Genomic DNA, 17,644 nt, shown 5'->3' with positions numbered 1-17,644 from the left:
TGAGATGGAGTCTCACTCTGTCGCCCAGGCTGGAGTGCAGTGGCGTGATCTCAGCACACTGCAAGCTCTGCCTCCCGGGTTCACGCCATTCTCCTGCCTCAGCCTCCCGAGTAGCTGGGCCTACAGGCGCCCGCCACCATGCCTGGCTAATTTTTTGTATTTTTTAGTAGAGACGGGGTTTCACAGTGTTAGCCAGGATGGTCTCGATCTCCTGACCTCGTGATCCACCTGCCTCGGCCTCCCAAAGTGCTGGGATTAAAGGCGTGAGCCACCGTGCCCGGCCTAATTATTTTTCTTAAAATATTGGTTAATGTATTTGGAGATTATCTGGAATGTTGTTTTCATGTGTTGAAAATATTTCATAATATGCTATAATCACTTTTGTCTAATAAATTTATTAGTAATCAAAAGAGAAACAAACTATAGTTTAGAAATTTCTATATAGAGAGAACAGAGGATGAATACTAAAAAAATTATCTTCAAATTGGAAACAGAATGACAGGGGACTCATTTAACAAAATTAAGGATATACAGTGACTATTTTATATTCATTCATTTATCCAAACATGTTTTCAAATAAATATAATTAAAATCAATATTTGCTGAATGAAGGTTTTGTTTTATTTATATATATATATATATATATATATATGTTTTTTTTTTTTTTTTTTTGAGATGGAGTCTTGCTCTGTCACCCAGGCTGGAGTGCAGTGGCACAATCTCAGCTCACTGCAACCTGTGCCTTCCAGGCTCAAGTGATTCTTGTGCCTCAGCCTCTGAGTAGCTGGGATTACAGACATGTGCCACCATGCCCGGCTAATTTTTTAAATTTTTAAAATTTTTAGTACTGGGTTTCACCATGTTGGCCAAGCTGGTCTCGAATTCCTGGCCTCAAGTGATCCACCCACTGAGGCCTCCCAAAGTGCTGGAATTACAGGCATGAGCCACTGCGCCCCGCCTGAATGAATGTAAGTTTCTTCAATATTGTAATGTTGTTTTAAAAAAAATAGTTCATGTTAATTTTATAATCAGATAAAACACTAGAAATATTTGTTAAATTCAATAATTATGAAAATAATAATAGCTACAATTTATGGAGCACCTATCCAGTAACATTCACTCTAAAGAGAAGTATGTCTCCCATGCCTCCCATAAAGAGCGGACTAGGCCTAGAGGGTTTCTACAATCTTCAATGTCCGAAATAAGCAGATTTAGAGGACAACAAAATGATCCTGATTCAAAGATGACTAAAGTTACCCTGGAACAAACATAGAGGGAAAAGAATATTTCATTTGGAACATGGTATTCTTTAAAATAACATCCACATATAGCCTATCAAAATGAAATTCAACAATAGCCTACATATACTGCAGTTACAGATAAATACAAATATACATTCATGTGCAAAGTAAAATGTGAAATATAAAAGCACTCATGTTACTGTAGTATGATTATGAATCTTTTCTTATTTTCAAAAAAATAATTTCCTTTTGTCATTTCTAAACTTTTTAAGTTCAAACTTATATAAATTCAAACTTGTATAAATTGGCATTTTAAAGAAAGTTCCTTTAAGAATCATGCTCTCAACAATGCCGTCATGCAGTTATTCACTATCCCCAGCACCATCTTTTCTTTTGCTTAATAAACAATCACAGAATAGTCTTCAGAAATGAAGCAACTTTAGGCTTGCTGTCATCACCATATCCAGTTTTCTCTGGCTCTCCAAAGAGGAGAAACCTCAGGGAACAAATGGAGATGACAAGGGTCTATGACTGCTCAGTACCTGGGCTGCTCTCTTTTGCTCTCAATCTGAGTGAATTTTCTTGAGAACTGTTGGAAACAAGTTATTACTAAGCAGCCAGTGACAGCATAACTGGGTATAGAAGTTTCTTTTTCCTCTAGTCTCAGGAGGGAACTGCTTTCAGAAAGATGTTCCTTTTGTACCCAAAGGAACTTTTTTTAAAAAGTAGGGGTGAGCCAAACAGCAGACCCCTCACAGCAGCTGCAATGGGTGGGATAATGAGGGTGGCTATGTCTACGTCTTGGCATATGGTGGCTTTTCCAACACTAAGACCCCTGACTGATAACCCCTGGATAACTAGAAATAAATGTCAGGATAATTAATTGACATACTAGTTTTGTGTTTTTCACTATATGTTTACCTCCTCTATCCCCCCCCAAAATTAGGCAGGATTTTAATGTTCTTTTTTATCAAGGAGATTTGGGATATAACAATCAAAAGCAGACTTTTCTGGAAGATGGTCCCTTTCCTGACGTTTGTTACCCACAAGCTTAACTTTCTGAGACTGTAGCTGAAGGTAGAAGGTTAAAAGGAGAAGTGGTGAGGGGAGCCATGAGATTCTCCAGGACTAGGATGCTGTACCACTGCATCTCCCTGGCAGAGCCCTGGGCAGAAAATGATTGTCTGATGTTCCCATTGAGGCTAGATTCTCAGCAACAAGATTCCAACCCCAGTAAAGGTTTCTGTGTGTGGGCCTGGCATGGAAGTTGAAGAGATGAGTGACTTCAAGGGCCACATAGGTGCAGAAGATGTGGGTATCCATGGCCCTCATGATGAAGTAAAGATGTGCCGCCCCCTTCTTAATGTCTGGACCATTTTTAGTCTTTCAAAAGCATGGGCTACCCTAGCGAGGGGGCCCCTATCCCAACCCTGAATGAGGAAATAGCCAAGATTAAATTTCCCCCCAGCCTAATGGGATGGGGCTTTGGATTCAGAAATAGTTTGATTTCGAGAAAGCAATGTGACTTACCTTGTATGCCCAAGTTTATGCAACAAGAGTCACATCTGTTACAAATGTCCACAGCCAATATGACATTGCTAAACTGGAATATATTCTTTAGTCTGGATTAGTCAGCTTCCTTACCCTTCAATATCCCCCCACCAAGATTTCCCCTAGAACTGAAGAATTCAAGGAACAGATGCCTGGGTCTGAGAATGCCTCTTATGAAAGCACTGCTGTGTTCCAGTGTGACTGCTGGCCAGGCTCTTTGGGGGCATGTCTACAGAAATGTGCATTTTTTAAAAAAATCACTGTTTTGCTAGTATACCCTCCCTGCAAGCTACCATGTTATATAAAAAATATTCTCCATCACATGAATTCAGTCAACATGAAAGTAATTATGAATGCTGTGCAGAGGCATGTTTCAATGCCCCAGCAGGGGTTATCATCCATATATAGCATAGCTCAGTGCCACAGTCCCCAAACCATGCCGCAAACACAACAGGAAAATACGTGGATTGGATTTGTATTGATTTAAATGTACTGCTATAAGAATAAACTCAAATTAATGCATGTGTCGTTCCTAAACAAGCACTGGCTGCTTTTCCCTCAGAGGGGAAGAGTGGTTAGGAAATTCATTAACTGGTACCCAACATATACTTTTATTTATAGTCATGTCTCATTACATACTTTAAATAAGATGTTCTGCTTTAATTAAACTATGACATGTAAATGAAAAGATGTTAAATTTGCATTAGTCATCCTTCACAAGCAAAGTATAAATGGAATCCTAATACGTGGATCTACTAATTGTTCTTCCTATTATCACCACTTAATGTACCTTTTTCTAGCTTTCACCCTTTTTCCTTCCCACCTTGACCAAACTTTTTGTTTGTTTGTTTTTTCAGGTTTTTTTTGAGATGGAGTTTCACTCCTGTTGCCCAGGCTTGAGTGCAATGGCACGATCTTGGCTCACTGCAACCTCCGCCTCCTGGGTTAAAGCGATTCTCCTGACTCGGCCTCCTGAGTAGCTGGGATTACAGGCATGCACCATCACGCCTGGCTAATTTTTTATTTTTAGTAGAGATGGGGTTTCTCCATGTTGGTCAGGCTGGTCTCAAACTCCCAACCTCAGGTGATCTGCCTGCCTCGGCCTCCCAAAGTGTTGGGATTACAGGCATGAGTCACCTCGTCTGGCCTACCTTGACCAAACTCTTTATAATGTCCACAGTGGCTGCCTTCAGGCTCTGATCCCTTCTCTTTCCATCTTTCTGAAGTGTGACCTTCGACCCTTCCCCTCCAAAGAAAGAACTCTTGCAAAGGTCACTAGCCACCTCCTGATGGGTCAAACTGAATAGACTCTTTGCCATTTTTATTCTGTTCTTTCTCAGGGTTTCATCCACTTGACCAACTTCCTCTTAAAACTCTGTTTCCTTTTCCTTTATTAAACCCACTGTGCAATAAAAGATTAACTCAGTAGGTCTGGGTTGTCCAAACCCTACACATTCCAAAGAAAGGTTTGGCCCTTGACTGGTTCTTAGGAGATAACCTCTAAGCCCTTGTAATATCCTCTTTGATTAAGAGTGCCTTTGTTTACCTGAGGCCTTGGGCCATGCCAGATAGTTTACGGTAACAATATGACTTATGGTGTGGGCCTTGAGTCACATGGTATCAACCTGACCACTAGAGAGGCTGGAGACTAGATAACTAAAGTCAGCTATGCAGGTGATCACATGGGCAGACTGACCCACAACAAAAACCTTGGACACGAAAGTTTGGGTGAGCTTCCCTGGTGGGCAATACTTTGTGTCATCATGCTTGGTTGCTGGGAGAATTAATAGCTGCCCATATGACTCTACTGGGAGACAAAAACTGCAAGCCTCTGCCTGGTCTCTCCTGGATTCTGCCCTATGTGTCTTTTCCCTCTACTGATTTTAATCTATACAAACTGTACTCGTGAACATAACAGCTTTTCTGACTTCTGTGTGAGTCCTTTTAGAGAATCACTGAACCTAAAGGTGGTCCTGGGGACCCTGACAATAGCCACTCTCTCAGTTCAGTTTAAAAAAACATTAAAAAAAAATCACCTTCTAGCTGCCATTAATTGTAGTAAGTTCTGGGCATAGAATGAATGAGCATGACATTCTTTTACATACTACAGAATGTATAGCCTGATTTGGAAGGATGTTGGTAAGAGGAGCCTGACAAACAGGTTATTTCCATAGAACGTGATATGCATACACCAGATAAGTATCCATGAGTTGTGCCGATTAATCACCTTGCCTATTCAGCTCCAGAACATATCCTTTAAGTGTAGGGAAAAAGTCTTATCGTTGTATCCCTAATGCCTACATACTTCAGTAAATGTTTTGTTTCATTTGTTAAACCATTGCAAAAGAATGCAAATATTGAGTTTAATCATTTTTTTCCCACTTACGCTTTTGGTGGCATCAGTTCCTTGATACAATTGAATTTTCCCTGTCTTCCACTTTTCATCCTCACTCGTGGTCTCCTCCCATGCCAGGGCATTGTTACTGTTTTTCACAAACACTCGAAGTTTCCCGACTTTGTCTCCAGCCAGCCGGTAATCAAAGAGCAAACAGAAGTTGCTTTGGGGCTGCAGGTCAGGGAGGAGAAGTTTCAATCGGCCAATGTCTTTCTTGTGACCTGCCAAGGCTGGAACTGCCATATAGTAGCCAATAGCTTAAAGAGAAGGGAAAAAATGCACAATTAATGAGGCAATTGTAAGGAGTTTGGCTTTAATGTATAAAAAAGCTATAAAAAGTAAACAATAGTCTCCTATAGGGAAAGCTGAAGTCCTTTTCATTTTGAACATAGGAATAAAAGTTTCATGCTAAAATGGATTTTAGGGATCACACAATTGAAATCTTTTGTTATATAGACAAACTGATGGTCAGAGAAACCGAGGAATTTTTTGCATACACAAAGCATACACAAAGATATGGGGTAAGAATCTAATTAAATGATCCTTTAGCACTGCAGGTAATCTGCAGTTGGTGGAGAACTTGTGTTCCATAATTTCATTTCCATTTTGGTGACTTGAAACTTAGAATGCATTTCCCCACTGAGTCAATGACATGTAAGATGATCAGCTCCTTAAGTGGGTCCAGAGTGTGGTGTTTAATCCAAAACACACCTGCACCTGTACTAGTGGTTTCATGGAGCTCAACTACCATGTATAACATATCACTCCAATTTCTGATTTAGGATGACAGGAACACTCTCCTTCAAATCCTGCAAATCTTCTAAGCATCTTTTAACCTGTGGTGTAGTGGACTTTTGCTCATCTCCAATCTTCAGGTTGTGACTTTGATGAACTTGGGCAAAAACTCTCAAAGAGTAGGGTCTGAAGAAGTTGAAAAGAAGGAAAAATTTCTATAGAAGCCAAGAAGAAGACATTGGGGAATGGGTGGTCTTCTGCCACCACAAGTCAGAGATACTTGCAGGACCCAGGCTGACATTGCCTTAGTTTTCCCAATCTTCAGGTTGTGACTTTGACGAGACGGAGTCTCGCTCCATCACCCAGGTTGGAGTGCAGTGGCGCGATCTTGGCTCACTGCAAGCTCCGCCTCCCGGGTTCACGCCATTCTTCTGCCTCAGCCTCTCAGAGTAGCTGGGACTACAGGCGCCCACCACCATGCCCGGCTAATTTTTTGTATTTTTAGTAGACACAGGGTTTCACCGTGGTCTCGATCTACTGACCTCGTGATCCACCTGCCTCGGCCTCCCAAAGGGCTGGGATTACAAGCGTGAGCCACCGTGCCCGGCCAGCCTTAGTTTTCAATGCATCCAGAATCTGGTCTTCTTCCCCAGCTAGCAGGGTATCCAGATTTAGCAAATAAAAATATAGGATGCCCAGTGGAGTTTGAATTTCAGATAAAGTACATGTCCAAGACATACTAAAAAGTATTAATTGCCTGTGTGAAATATAGGCATCCTATACTTCATCTGGCATCTCTTTCAGCTATGCTGTCACCTACTGTGGCAGGTTTCCCTTTCTCTCCCAGATAAAGTCCGCTTTGAGCTGTCTTTGTGGTTTTATCCCTCTAATAATGCTAACTCATTCATGTCTCTTTTCTTTTTTTCTTTTTCTTTCTTTCTTTCTTTTTTTTTTTTTTTTGAGGCAGGGTCTCACTCTGTCACCCAGGCTGGAGTGCAGGGGTGCCATCATAGCTCACTATAGCCTCAAATGCCTGGGCCCAAGTGATCCTTCCACTTCAGCCTGCTGAATACCTGGGATCACAGGTGTATGCTGCCACACCTGGCTAATTTTTTCTTTTTCATTTTTTTGTTTTTTATTTTTTATTTATTTTTTTTTTTGGAGATGGAGTCTTGCTCTGTCGCCCAGGCTGGAGTGCGATGGTGTGATCTCAGCTCACTGCAACCTCCACCTCCCGGGTTCAAGCAATTCTCCTGCCTTAGCCTCCCAAGTAGCTGGGATTACAGGCACACACCACCATGCCCGGCTAATTTTTGTATATTCAGTAGAGACAGGGTTTCACCATGTTAGCCAGGCTGGTCTTGAACTCCTGACCTCAGGTGATCTGCCCACCTCAGCCTCCCAAAGTGCTGGGATTACATACATGAGCCACTGCACCCAGCCTATTTTTTTTCAATTTTTTGTAGCGATGAGATCCCCCTATGTTGCCCAGGCTGGTCTCAAACTCCTGGGCTCAAGTAATCCTCCCGCCTTGGCCATGTTTCTTTTTCATATTTAGCTGTACAGAAGGAATGAAAAGCTCACCTAGAAATCCAGTGGAGGTGCAGGAGGAGCAGGGGTATGATTTGAATGATGCAGAAGCTGAGAACCCTGGGGTTATTTGTGAATTGAGTGTTTGTAAATAGGGAACTTCCCTCTGACAGAAGACTCAACTTAAGACTTAACATAACCTTGTATCAGCTGTGGAGGTCCTGGAATAACCTATGGGCTCCCAATATGATATAGCTCTGGTAGACATAAATTTAGAGATGCCATTATGGAAGAAAAGAGAAACTCAGGTTAGTTATCAACAAGATAGCTTTTCCAATGATATGATGTTTTCAGCCTGGTTAAATTTGCCCTTTGCTTACACTGAATCTTTAGTAAAAGTCCCATTCACACAACTGCTGTGTGAGATGTATCCCCTCTCCCCTAACCCCAAGTTCAAAAAGGAATTCTTGTTAGGGGATATCTAGGTTTTCTGATTGCATGTGAAGACATGAAAGGAAAGATGTTGGAGAGGAATTAGTCTAGAGGAAGGATCTAAAAGTAAGATCTTTTAACTGAGGGCTGAGCCTGTACATCCCCAAAGAAATAATTTGATTGATAAGTAACTGGAGTCCCTGAAGGTGTAACAGTTGTCTTTAATTATATAGTCAGTCTTCAGGAGACAGAGATTCAATTTGCGCTCTAAATGGGATCTGCAAGACAAACACTAAGGGGATAGTTAGGGTCCATCAATAGTGTTTAAGTAGGCAATGGGAAGGGTGGGAAATTCGCAGCTCACAGATAAGATTGAGAAAAATTCAAGGACAGGTGGCTTGAAAGAAATCCTCAAGCAACAAACAGAAGGGAAAGCTCAGTTCAGGAGTTCAGGTCATTGACTTGATGTTCATTATGATTTTCATGCTTTGAGAGGCCACACTACTAAAACACCAGGTTTAGGTGGAGGCCATATTTCCTTTCAAGATTTATTTCCCCCATGAAAACAAAACAAAAGAAAACAAAACAAAAACTACAAGATGCCATGGCTGGTAAACTGGGAAGAAGAAACCACTTCTTTCTACCTTTTCTCTAACTCTCCCAAACTTTATACAAATCTCAACATCTCTCCCTCAGCAACAGGAGAGTGAATATGGAAGAGGTTTGCTCCCATATCCTTTGTGGAGGCAGGTGTGTGGGAGAGGGATTAAGTAGGAGAATATATGCTGGACCAAGTTAGTCATCTATCAAGGGAGAGCTCAGAAGGTCTAAAAGTTTCCAAAAATGACAAACAACCCTGCTCTGATGAGTAATGGGAATAACAACCCGTCACTCACGGAGGGCCTTCTATCCCTTCACCATATTGCAGAACATGAAATTGTCAAATATAAATACCATTATCTCGATCAGCAGCATTCCAGTCAAAATCATCTTCTCTATCCTGTTTCCAGTCACAGATCCCATGATTGAAGCTGCAGTCAACCGAGATATTTAAATCTGCTGAAAAGAAAGAACACATTTCATAACCCCTAACAGCATTAGGAAGATGTCTAACATTTGGGGTTTTGGAAGGCAATACCTTGTTTTCAGTTGCACAGAGTACAGATCATGACATACCCTGTTTTGAGTTATGTCTGTGAAGCCATTCTGAACAAATTCAGTTGTGATCTTAAAAAAACAAAAAGCTTTGGGAGGCTGAGGTAGGCAGATCACGAGGTCAGGAGTTCAAGACCAGCCTAGCCAACATGGTGAAACCCTGTCTCTACTAAAAATACAAAAATTAGCTGGGCATGGTGGCAGACACATGTAATCCCAGCTACTCGGGAGGCTGAGGCAGGAGAATCACCCAGGAGGCGGAGGTTGCAGTGAGCCAAGATCATGCCACTGCACTCCAGCCTGGGTGACAGGGTGAGACTCTGTCTCAAAAAAAAAAAAAAAAAAAAAAAAAAAAAAACCCAACAAAACAAAACAAAGCAAAACAAAACAAAAGCACTTTAAAAAAAAAAAAAAATAACTAATGGGCGAGAACCCCATGCACAAAGAGAAACAGAATATAAGCAATTGTTTATGGAATTCAGGCCAGAAAATAAAATATCTCCTACCCAAATAAACCAGTGAAGATCTTGCCAGAACTTTCTACTTTCTTTTTCTTTTTTCTTTTCTTTCTTTTTTTTTTTTGAGACGGAGTCTTGCTCTGTCACCCAGGCTGGAGTGTAGTGGCATGAACACAGCTCACTACAGCCTCTACCTCCTAGGCTCAAGTGATCCTCCCACTTCAGCTTCCTGAGTAGCTGGGACTATGGACACATGCTACCATGCCAGCTAATTTTTAAATTTTTTTTTTGTACAGATGGGGGTCTCATTGTGTTGCCCAGGCTGGTCTTGAACTCCTGGGCTCAAACGATCCACCTGCCTTGGCCTCCCAGAGTGCTGATATTACAGGTGTGAGCCACCGTGCCTGGCCTCTAAACTGTTAATGACTGCCTTGTTTAGATGTGTCAGAGAAATATAAGAGTTCATTCAGCTAGTTTTAAGGTTTTGAATCAGTGCCTGTGGTTACTTTTATGTAGATCCTGGCCCACTGTCTGTTTTTATAAAGTTTTATTGAAACACACTATGCCCATTCATTCACATAACATCGATGACTGCATCTGAGCTACAATGACAGAGGTGAATAGTTGTGAAAGTAGTTTATGGCCCACAAAGCTTAAAATATGTACTATCTAGCCCTTTATAGAAAAAAGTTGGCTGACCTCTGATGTAGATAAATATCACTGGGAAAGGGCAGGGGTGAAGAACGAGATATTTTTGATTTATAACTAAGGCTAGCCTCTGGCTCTGATTTTGGGGCTTTATATGTTAATGCTGGGGAAGAAAGGAATGGTAAGGAAAGGGAATAGGGTAAAAAGAAACACAGCAGCAGCTGATTCTTGACTCATTTTGATTTGCCAAATATTTTATATCATTTGATTAGGTTGTTTAAAAAAACGTCTAGCATCAGACTCATTTTCAGGAAACTAAAACTGAGGCTCAAGTTCTGCAGACACTGAATGCTGGAGTTGGACCTGAATCCCAAACCAGACTGCAATCCAGGACCTTCCATCTTGCACATATCCTAAGTGAGCACATACGGTCCCTTTCCTCACTTTCCTTTCTTCTTAACTCCCTGTTTTTTCTCTGTGCAGCAAATATATTTTCTTTCTAGTCCCAGTTTTAAAAGTAAAAGATGCCAGGTAATACTTGCTTCCAGTCTGCAGTATTCTTTAACGAGTGCTAATACTAGTTAGATAGTTGATGTTATTATCCCACAAATAGTGGAATATCAGTTTTTCAGTTGGTTTACAATTGTGGTGGTATGTTTCTCCCAAACTCTTCCCCTCCCTCCACATGGGGATAGCGGGTGTGTAAACTGGGATGATGGAATAGTATATAGCAAACTATTCCATAAAGAGATAAAACTCAAGGCTTTGGTCTCACAGGCACATTCTTTCATTTGTATAGCACTTCATGGTTTGGAAAGTGCTTTCAAATATGCTCTCTGGTTTAATCCACACTTGCCTTGAAGCAGATGCTGTTGGTGCCACACAAATATCTGTCAGTACTTATATTCTCTTGCAGGCATTTGGCTTTCTACTGGAAACACTCACAGCTCTCTGTGTGAGGGTGTTCTCTGGCTGGAGCATTTTCGGCCCAACCAGGTGGGCTAGAATGCTGGGGAGTTATTTTCCCAGGGACAGCCCCCAACCAGTGATGGACAGGAGTTGTTGGATAGATACCTCCATTTCCTTGCCTTTGGAAAGGATCACTAAGTGCTGAAATTGAATGTGGACTAAAGTCAGATTGGAATTCAGCCTTTCCCTGTCTTGTCGAGGGTCCAAGTGGGATTGAGATCAAGTTGCCCCAGTGGTGCCCTTCCTTGCTTTCATGCCAGGCCAGGAGCACCAAGGAATCAGCACCCTCCTGGGAGCAGCCTTCAATCAATGCCAGATGGGAGTTGGTATATATATGCCCCAGCCTCCTTACTCCTTCTGTAGGATAATTATGAGCCATGTGTTCTACACTGGCTTCTGGAGTTCCCCAATGGGATTGAGCTCCAGTTGCCCACAGTGGAAACTTGCCTGGTAACATACCCTTTATTGCCTCCTTGTCTCCCCATCTCACTTATGCACACCCCCAACCACCATTTCCTGGGATCACCTTCCACATAAACCACTTGCACACAAATTCTTATCTTGGGGTCTATTTCTGGGGAACCCAGCCTAAGACAGCACCTAAGAGATGAATATTGCTCTTATTCCAATTTTATGTATGAAAGCAAGGAGGCACTGCAAATCCAAGTGACTTGTCCAAGGCAAACAACCAGTGGAAGAGTTGCAGTACATATCTGAATCTTCTGATTGGGACTGAGCTTTCCAAGACAACTTACTCAAGGACTGTTGAAATTACAGGGTCATATGGTCATGTGCAAAATTTTAACCTTTCTGTGTTTCATTAGGAATCATGGAATAGAAGGTAAACTAAGAAATCTGGTGGTTTGGGGATCGAAAGAGGAGTCAACGGATTCCTTCATGTCACTTATCAAGGGTAGGCAGAGCTTGGGCAGAACTTGTGAGCACCTGGAGAACGTAGCTTACCCCCTGTACAATGAAACATTTTCTTTCTAACCAGGAAAATGGGCAATACGTTGTCTAATGCAGAGAAATAAAAACATAGAATACTTAGGAGAAATATGGAAGAAAACAAAATGCCTGTATGAGCTGGGTCATGGGTTACTAGGCTTTGAAGAGTTTTAGTAGAAGCTTCTCAGATACAGTTTGGAGGCCTGAATTAGAGAGGTACTTTTTTTTGCGGTAGAGATGGCCTGTAAACCAAAGTGATAGAACTGGGCAATGCACCCACTGGGTAAACACAAAAGGGAATCATTTAGCACAAGGTTATGCTAATCTTTTACTTACCACATGTATAGTGGTGAGTAAAAGGAAGTTTGAAAAGGAAAAGGTTATGCTAATCTTTTACTTACCACGTGTATAGTGGTAAGTAAAAGGAAGTTGGAAAAGGAAAAGGTTATGCTAATCTTTTACTTACCACATGTATAGTGGTAAGTGAAAGAAAGTTTGAAAAGGAAAGAGATGATCAAGGCATTCATACTTATACCAAGTGAAAGGGATAAATATATAAATGGGCTTTTCCCTGAGATCTGTGTAATTTGTCTTGAGTGGTGAATGTTCTAAATAAACCAAGAGGAATTAGGGATCATGCCCAAGAAACTCCAGATTATGAGGCTTTGGTGGAATGATCGCAAAAATAGTCCTGATTTTTATCCCTCTCTGTATCCACACTCTTTGTATGACTTCACAGCTCCTTCCACAACCTTGAAGTCTATGCTGGCCTTGTGACTTGGCTTGGCCAATAGAATATGGCAGAAGTGATGTTGTGCCATTTCTGGGCCTAGACCTCAAAATATCTTGTGTGCTGCTGCTCTCTTTCCTGAAACCCTGCTGTTGCCTCATGAGAAAAAGCTTGGACTAGCCTGCTGGAGGATGAGAGACCACATGGAGCAGAGCTGAGTGAGTCCAATCCTCCCAACTGAGGCCTCAGGCATGTGAGAAAGCACAGCCAAGATCAGCAAAATCACGAAGCGGGCCCACAACTGACTGTACGTGGACACATGGGTGAGCCCACCCAGCCTAGCTCAGAGCAGCAGAACTGTCCAGCCAACCCATAGACTCATAAGCAAAAATAAATATTTATTGCTGTAAGCCACTGAGGGCTTGTGGTTGTTTGTTACACAGCATTATTATGGCAATAGGTAACTGATACAGGCACTTTGGGCCAAATTTAGTACATGAAGACTTTCAGGTTGTGGGTCCTCAGGCAGCAGAGTTGAAGAAAATATGTAAGTTTCTCCCATCTCCATATATACAGTCTGCTTCAACCATTCACTCTCAGCATCAGGTGGGAGTGGCCGGGAGAAGAGAATAGCCTTACTATATTTCAATCATTAGTACCAATCACACAAGGACCTACTATTTTAATACTGGCACTGTGTGTGTGATGTAATGATTTTCCCCTTGGGGGTTTATGAATGAAGCAGGGATTCATAAACAATCATTTCACTGTATGAAGAAATGAAAACAACACGGACAACGTGAAAGAGCATACACTTGGGAGAAAGAATTATTTACCTTTATGTTCCAGTTTGGAAGTTAGCGCTTTCCTTTGGACCAGAACCAGGCCGAATTCACCTGCTTCATTCACCTTAGGGACTAATAAAGAACACTTGGTCAGTTAAGAAAAAAACCTAAAAGCCCACATGCTCAGAAGGTATGAATCAAATGACCAAACAAAGGTTAGATCATGCATTCTAATTACAGAATATAGAGCAGTGTTTCCCTAACATTTCCAAATAATTCACATTGGATCCAGTTTCCTCATCTAGAACATCTTTTCCAGACATTTCCTTGGGTGAACTAAGCATCTACACTCTTGATACATCCCTTCATACTAGGTTTTGGAAACATGTTTTTTTTCCTTTTTTTTTTTTTTTTTTTTTTTTGAGATTTTTCACTCTCTATTAAGGCAGAGAATGTCATTGGATGCTAGTTCTTGAATGAGTGAGCCTGTGTCTACTTTTCCTTTGGTTAAATCCATCTGGCATTTGTATATATGACCACCAGTCACAGAGCCAAGACTAGACAAGGCAAAACATAGAGGGAGCAAGAAACACCCAGCCAGAATGAATGGGAAAGTCTCAGTGTAGAGATGCAGGGTGGGTTAATATGGAAACCCTCCTGGGGGGACTGAGCCTTATAGTGGGTTCTGCACAGCAACCAGTGAAAAGGGAGTTATGGCAGTTCTCTAGTTCACATAGAAAACTTAAGCTCCAGTATAAAATTTGTCCTCCTACATTTGTCGATTTTGGCTTTTAAAATCATAAGCACACAACTGTGAGGTTCCATTTTCTTAGACTAGGCCTGTAAAAGTGCCTTCAAGAAATAAAAAGGTAGAGCTTAGCAGATCCATGTGGTGAGCCTCTCTTTGATTTGGGGGCATGCCTCATGGAGAGCTGGGCAGCCAAACCACTGTCCTTGCAGGACAAGCAGGCTTCCTTGGCTGGAAGCTAGAAGAGAAGGTCTATGTCAAATAGGAAACCCCCCAGGTAGGGGAACAGGACTTCCCCTCCTTGGTTCCTAGAGCAGCAGGTTTGATTGGGTATTTGCAGAAGGTGTTCATTTCTAGACTTTACAGAGAATGTTGCTTCTCAGGACTTAAGACCCAACCCATTTTACTTAAGCTGTGAAACTGGCTTTTTGTCTTCTTTCATTTGCCAGGAGAAATTGCAATTCATTTTTCATAAAACATATACAATAAAAATAACACTCACAAAACACATCTCCTCGCAGGCTTCGCTCCTCTATGTCATTCTTCAGGGCTTTCTCTTCTCTTTTCTCCTCCTCAAGCCCCTCTTTCATTTTCTCTTCATTCCCTTTTTTATCTCCATGAGAGTTCCCGCCTCTGGAAACACTGTCTTCATAGTTGAAGGGCTGCAAGTTCATCTTAGGGGTAGGAGTCCTGGTGGGTTCTGGGGTAACATTTTTAATTTTTACCTTCTTTTTCATGCTGTTTTTGTGAGCAAGCAACTTCTTGATTCTGTCTTTGATGGTACCAGGTGCTCTGAGGACTTCCTTCACAGAATTTTCAGGGATAGCTAAAGCAAATAAGAGGCAAGATGTTCCAAATTGGCAGATAATTAAATTACTCACAAAATGGAGCATTTAAAAAGTGCTGAAGTATAGTAAGTGAATGCTTCCAGAATGAACCCACATGAGGCTCTACTATTTGATAAATTAGGAAGAACTATATTTGTATTGTTTTAAGCAGTTCCAGTGTTATGGTAGTTATCTTAATTACCTTTTGTTGCTTTTGTTTTGCTTCAGAGACCACTTTAATGAAACACCTACTACTACTCAGTTGGGCTACGGATCCCAAAGACATGGATTTGCCACGTTCGTCTAATATTTCTGCTTTCATTGGGGTATTCTTCAAAAACTGGTATTGTCTTGATAGCGCTACAGATTTGTCCAAATTCGATATTCAAAAATTACAGCTACAGCATTAGGTCGAACCATATAAATTGCTAATAATGGACCATTTGTGACCTACAAAAATGGTGAATTATGGTGCAATATACACATACCCAATTTTCTTTCTCTCTTCTCTCTCCCCTTTGAATTTTTTCACCTCAATCAACCATTATCTAAAGCTAAATGAGTTTATTTATTAAATATTTCAGAGAGGCTTCTAACTTACTATTTTTCATTCGTTTTCTATTTCTCACCGCAAAAGTAAATTACTTTAAAAATGTACCTCTAGATCAATTCTTCTTATCACTCAGTGGACTAATGACCCTTGGAGGAAAAATGTTGGTGTCGAAGAACTCAAGAGGTACAAAAAAGTTCATTTAGTCCAGGACTCTTGTCTTGTCGATGAGGCAACTGGGTGTTAAGTGACTTGCCCAAAGGCACTCATCATGTTATGGACAGAGCTAAGATTTGGGAGTAGAGCATATGAATGACTATTTTTCTTTTTTTGATCCACCTGCCTCGGCCTCCCAAAGTGTTGGGATTACAGGTGTGAGCCACCACGCCTGGCCATGAATGACTCTTTTTCTAGTCCTATTTCTATGATAGATTTATTCCTGATTTAAGATTAAGGTTACTTTTCTCTAGACTGTTTCAAATTCCTTGAGATCTATAATTCGAAGATATATGTCTCCTTTTCAGGGATATACTCATGATAATTCAGAATCTCCAACTGATGTAAAGAAGTAATTAGTTTTTAAAAAATTAAATATACTGATATTTGAAATCAAATATATTGTCTCACTATAAAATATCTAGGCATGTACTAATCTAAGACTAAGCAAGAAAGGGTCTAATAACACCTCAATCAATTCACTTAATTCTATTATTTGGACATAGTTTAGAGAGAAATGAAATAATGGAGTAGACATTAATTTTGACACCTAAAAAGAGTACTATAAAAAATTGGAGTGGGATTTTATTAGAATATTTTTCTTAACAATGTTTTAACCTCTTCTCCTGCTTTGTTCCTTCTCCATCATTGGACTGATTCAATCTATATCAAAGTAGTAGAAAAATAAACAAGGAGAAGTCCACAATATTTGGGGTAACCAAAAGGGGGAAAATGCTTTGAAAATATGTGTGCTCTTAATTAATACATTGCTTTTACTTTGGAATCAAAAGAGCAACATTTTTCTTTTCAATGAAATATTCTAGTTATTTATCATCGTGACAGCCTGACTATAGGTACAAAACCAACAAGTACTAATACAAGTAATGCATCATTACTCATTTTCCTGACCTTCAGATAGCCTGTTTCAGCTACTTTGCCAGAGGCTGCATGTTAAGTTATGACCGTAATGTGTGATCATATATAGACCTTCCTCTGGAGGCCCCACTGTAATTCTATCCATGGTCGACTGCATCTTTCTCCAGTACCCAGCAAGAAAAATTAACAGGAAACCCCTATTCCCTGCAAATTTCCTTTTTGCAATCAGTAACATAAAACTAAAGACCTTTAATAAATAATGAGGAAAGGGTTTCAACTCACACCAGGCAAACCTAAACATCTGCTTTCAGTTTCTGCTTTGAAGTTTCAAATGTTCCTATTGAAAAGAAACAAAAACTAAAACATCATAATCTTGATAGTGTTGACAATTTCATTCTCTTAGCATGTAAACAGAAAGCTGGGCAAGGATAAAAATGCACTTTAATGATATGCATATGCATAAGTAGATTTGGATTTATCTAGGTATTGCTGTTTCAAATTTGACATGATGGTTTTCTCTTAAAGATTTATTGATTATTGCATCATCTTTTTGAGAATATAAAAATGTGGGAGGGGCCAGGCATGGTGGCTCACGCCTGTAATCTCAGCACTTTGGGAGGCCAAGGCGGGCGGATCACTTGAGGTCAGGAGTTTGAGACCAGCCTGGCCAACATACATAGTGAAACACCGTCTCTACTAAAAACACAAAAATTAGCTGGGAGTGGTGGCAGGCGCCTGTAATCCCAGCTACTCAGGAGGCTGAGGCAGGAGAATTGCTTGAACCCAGGAAGCAGAGGTTGCAGTGAGCTGAGATCATGCCACTACTCTCCAGCCTGGGCAACAGAGTGAG

General features: G+C 40.8%; 2 protein-coding genes across 5 annotated transcripts in view; one reads left to right on the top strand and one right to left on the bottom strand.

The window, feature by feature from the left end:
- Window positions 1-17,644, bottom strand: part of EGFL6 (EGF like domain multiple 6) — a 198,187-nt gene that overhangs the window by 2,468 nt on the left and 178,075 nt on the right. Inside the window, exons 8-11 of the mRNA XM_058441829.1 lie at window positions 14,828-15,151; window positions 13,629-13,709; window positions 8,839-8,943; window positions 5,175-5,444 (exon numbers count right to left, since the gene is read on the bottom strand). Of these exons, the coding sequence (XP_058297812.1) occupies window positions 5,175-5,444; window positions 8,839-8,943; window positions 13,629-13,709; window positions 14,828-15,151 (780 nt within the window). The remainder of the gene's footprint in view (window positions 1-5,174; window positions 5,445-8,838; window positions 8,944-13,628; window positions 13,710-14,827; window positions 15,152-17,644) is intronic.
- Window positions 1-17,644, top strand: part of TRAPPC2 (trafficking protein particle complex subunit 2) — a 52,152-nt gene that overhangs the window by 2,001 nt on the left and 32,507 nt on the right. The window lies entirely within an intron of this gene.

This window comes from Hylobates moloch, unplaced genomic scaffold (assembly GCF_009828535.3).
Source record: "Hylobates moloch isolate HMO894 unplaced genomic scaffold, HMol_V3 SCAFFOLD_7, whole genome shotgun sequence".
Lineage (NCBI taxonomy): Eukaryota > Metazoa > Chordata > Mammalia > Primates > Hylobatidae > Hylobates > Hylobates moloch.
Note: the sequence above shows the minus strand (reverse complement) of the source record. Positions and strands in the feature narration are given on the sequence as shown.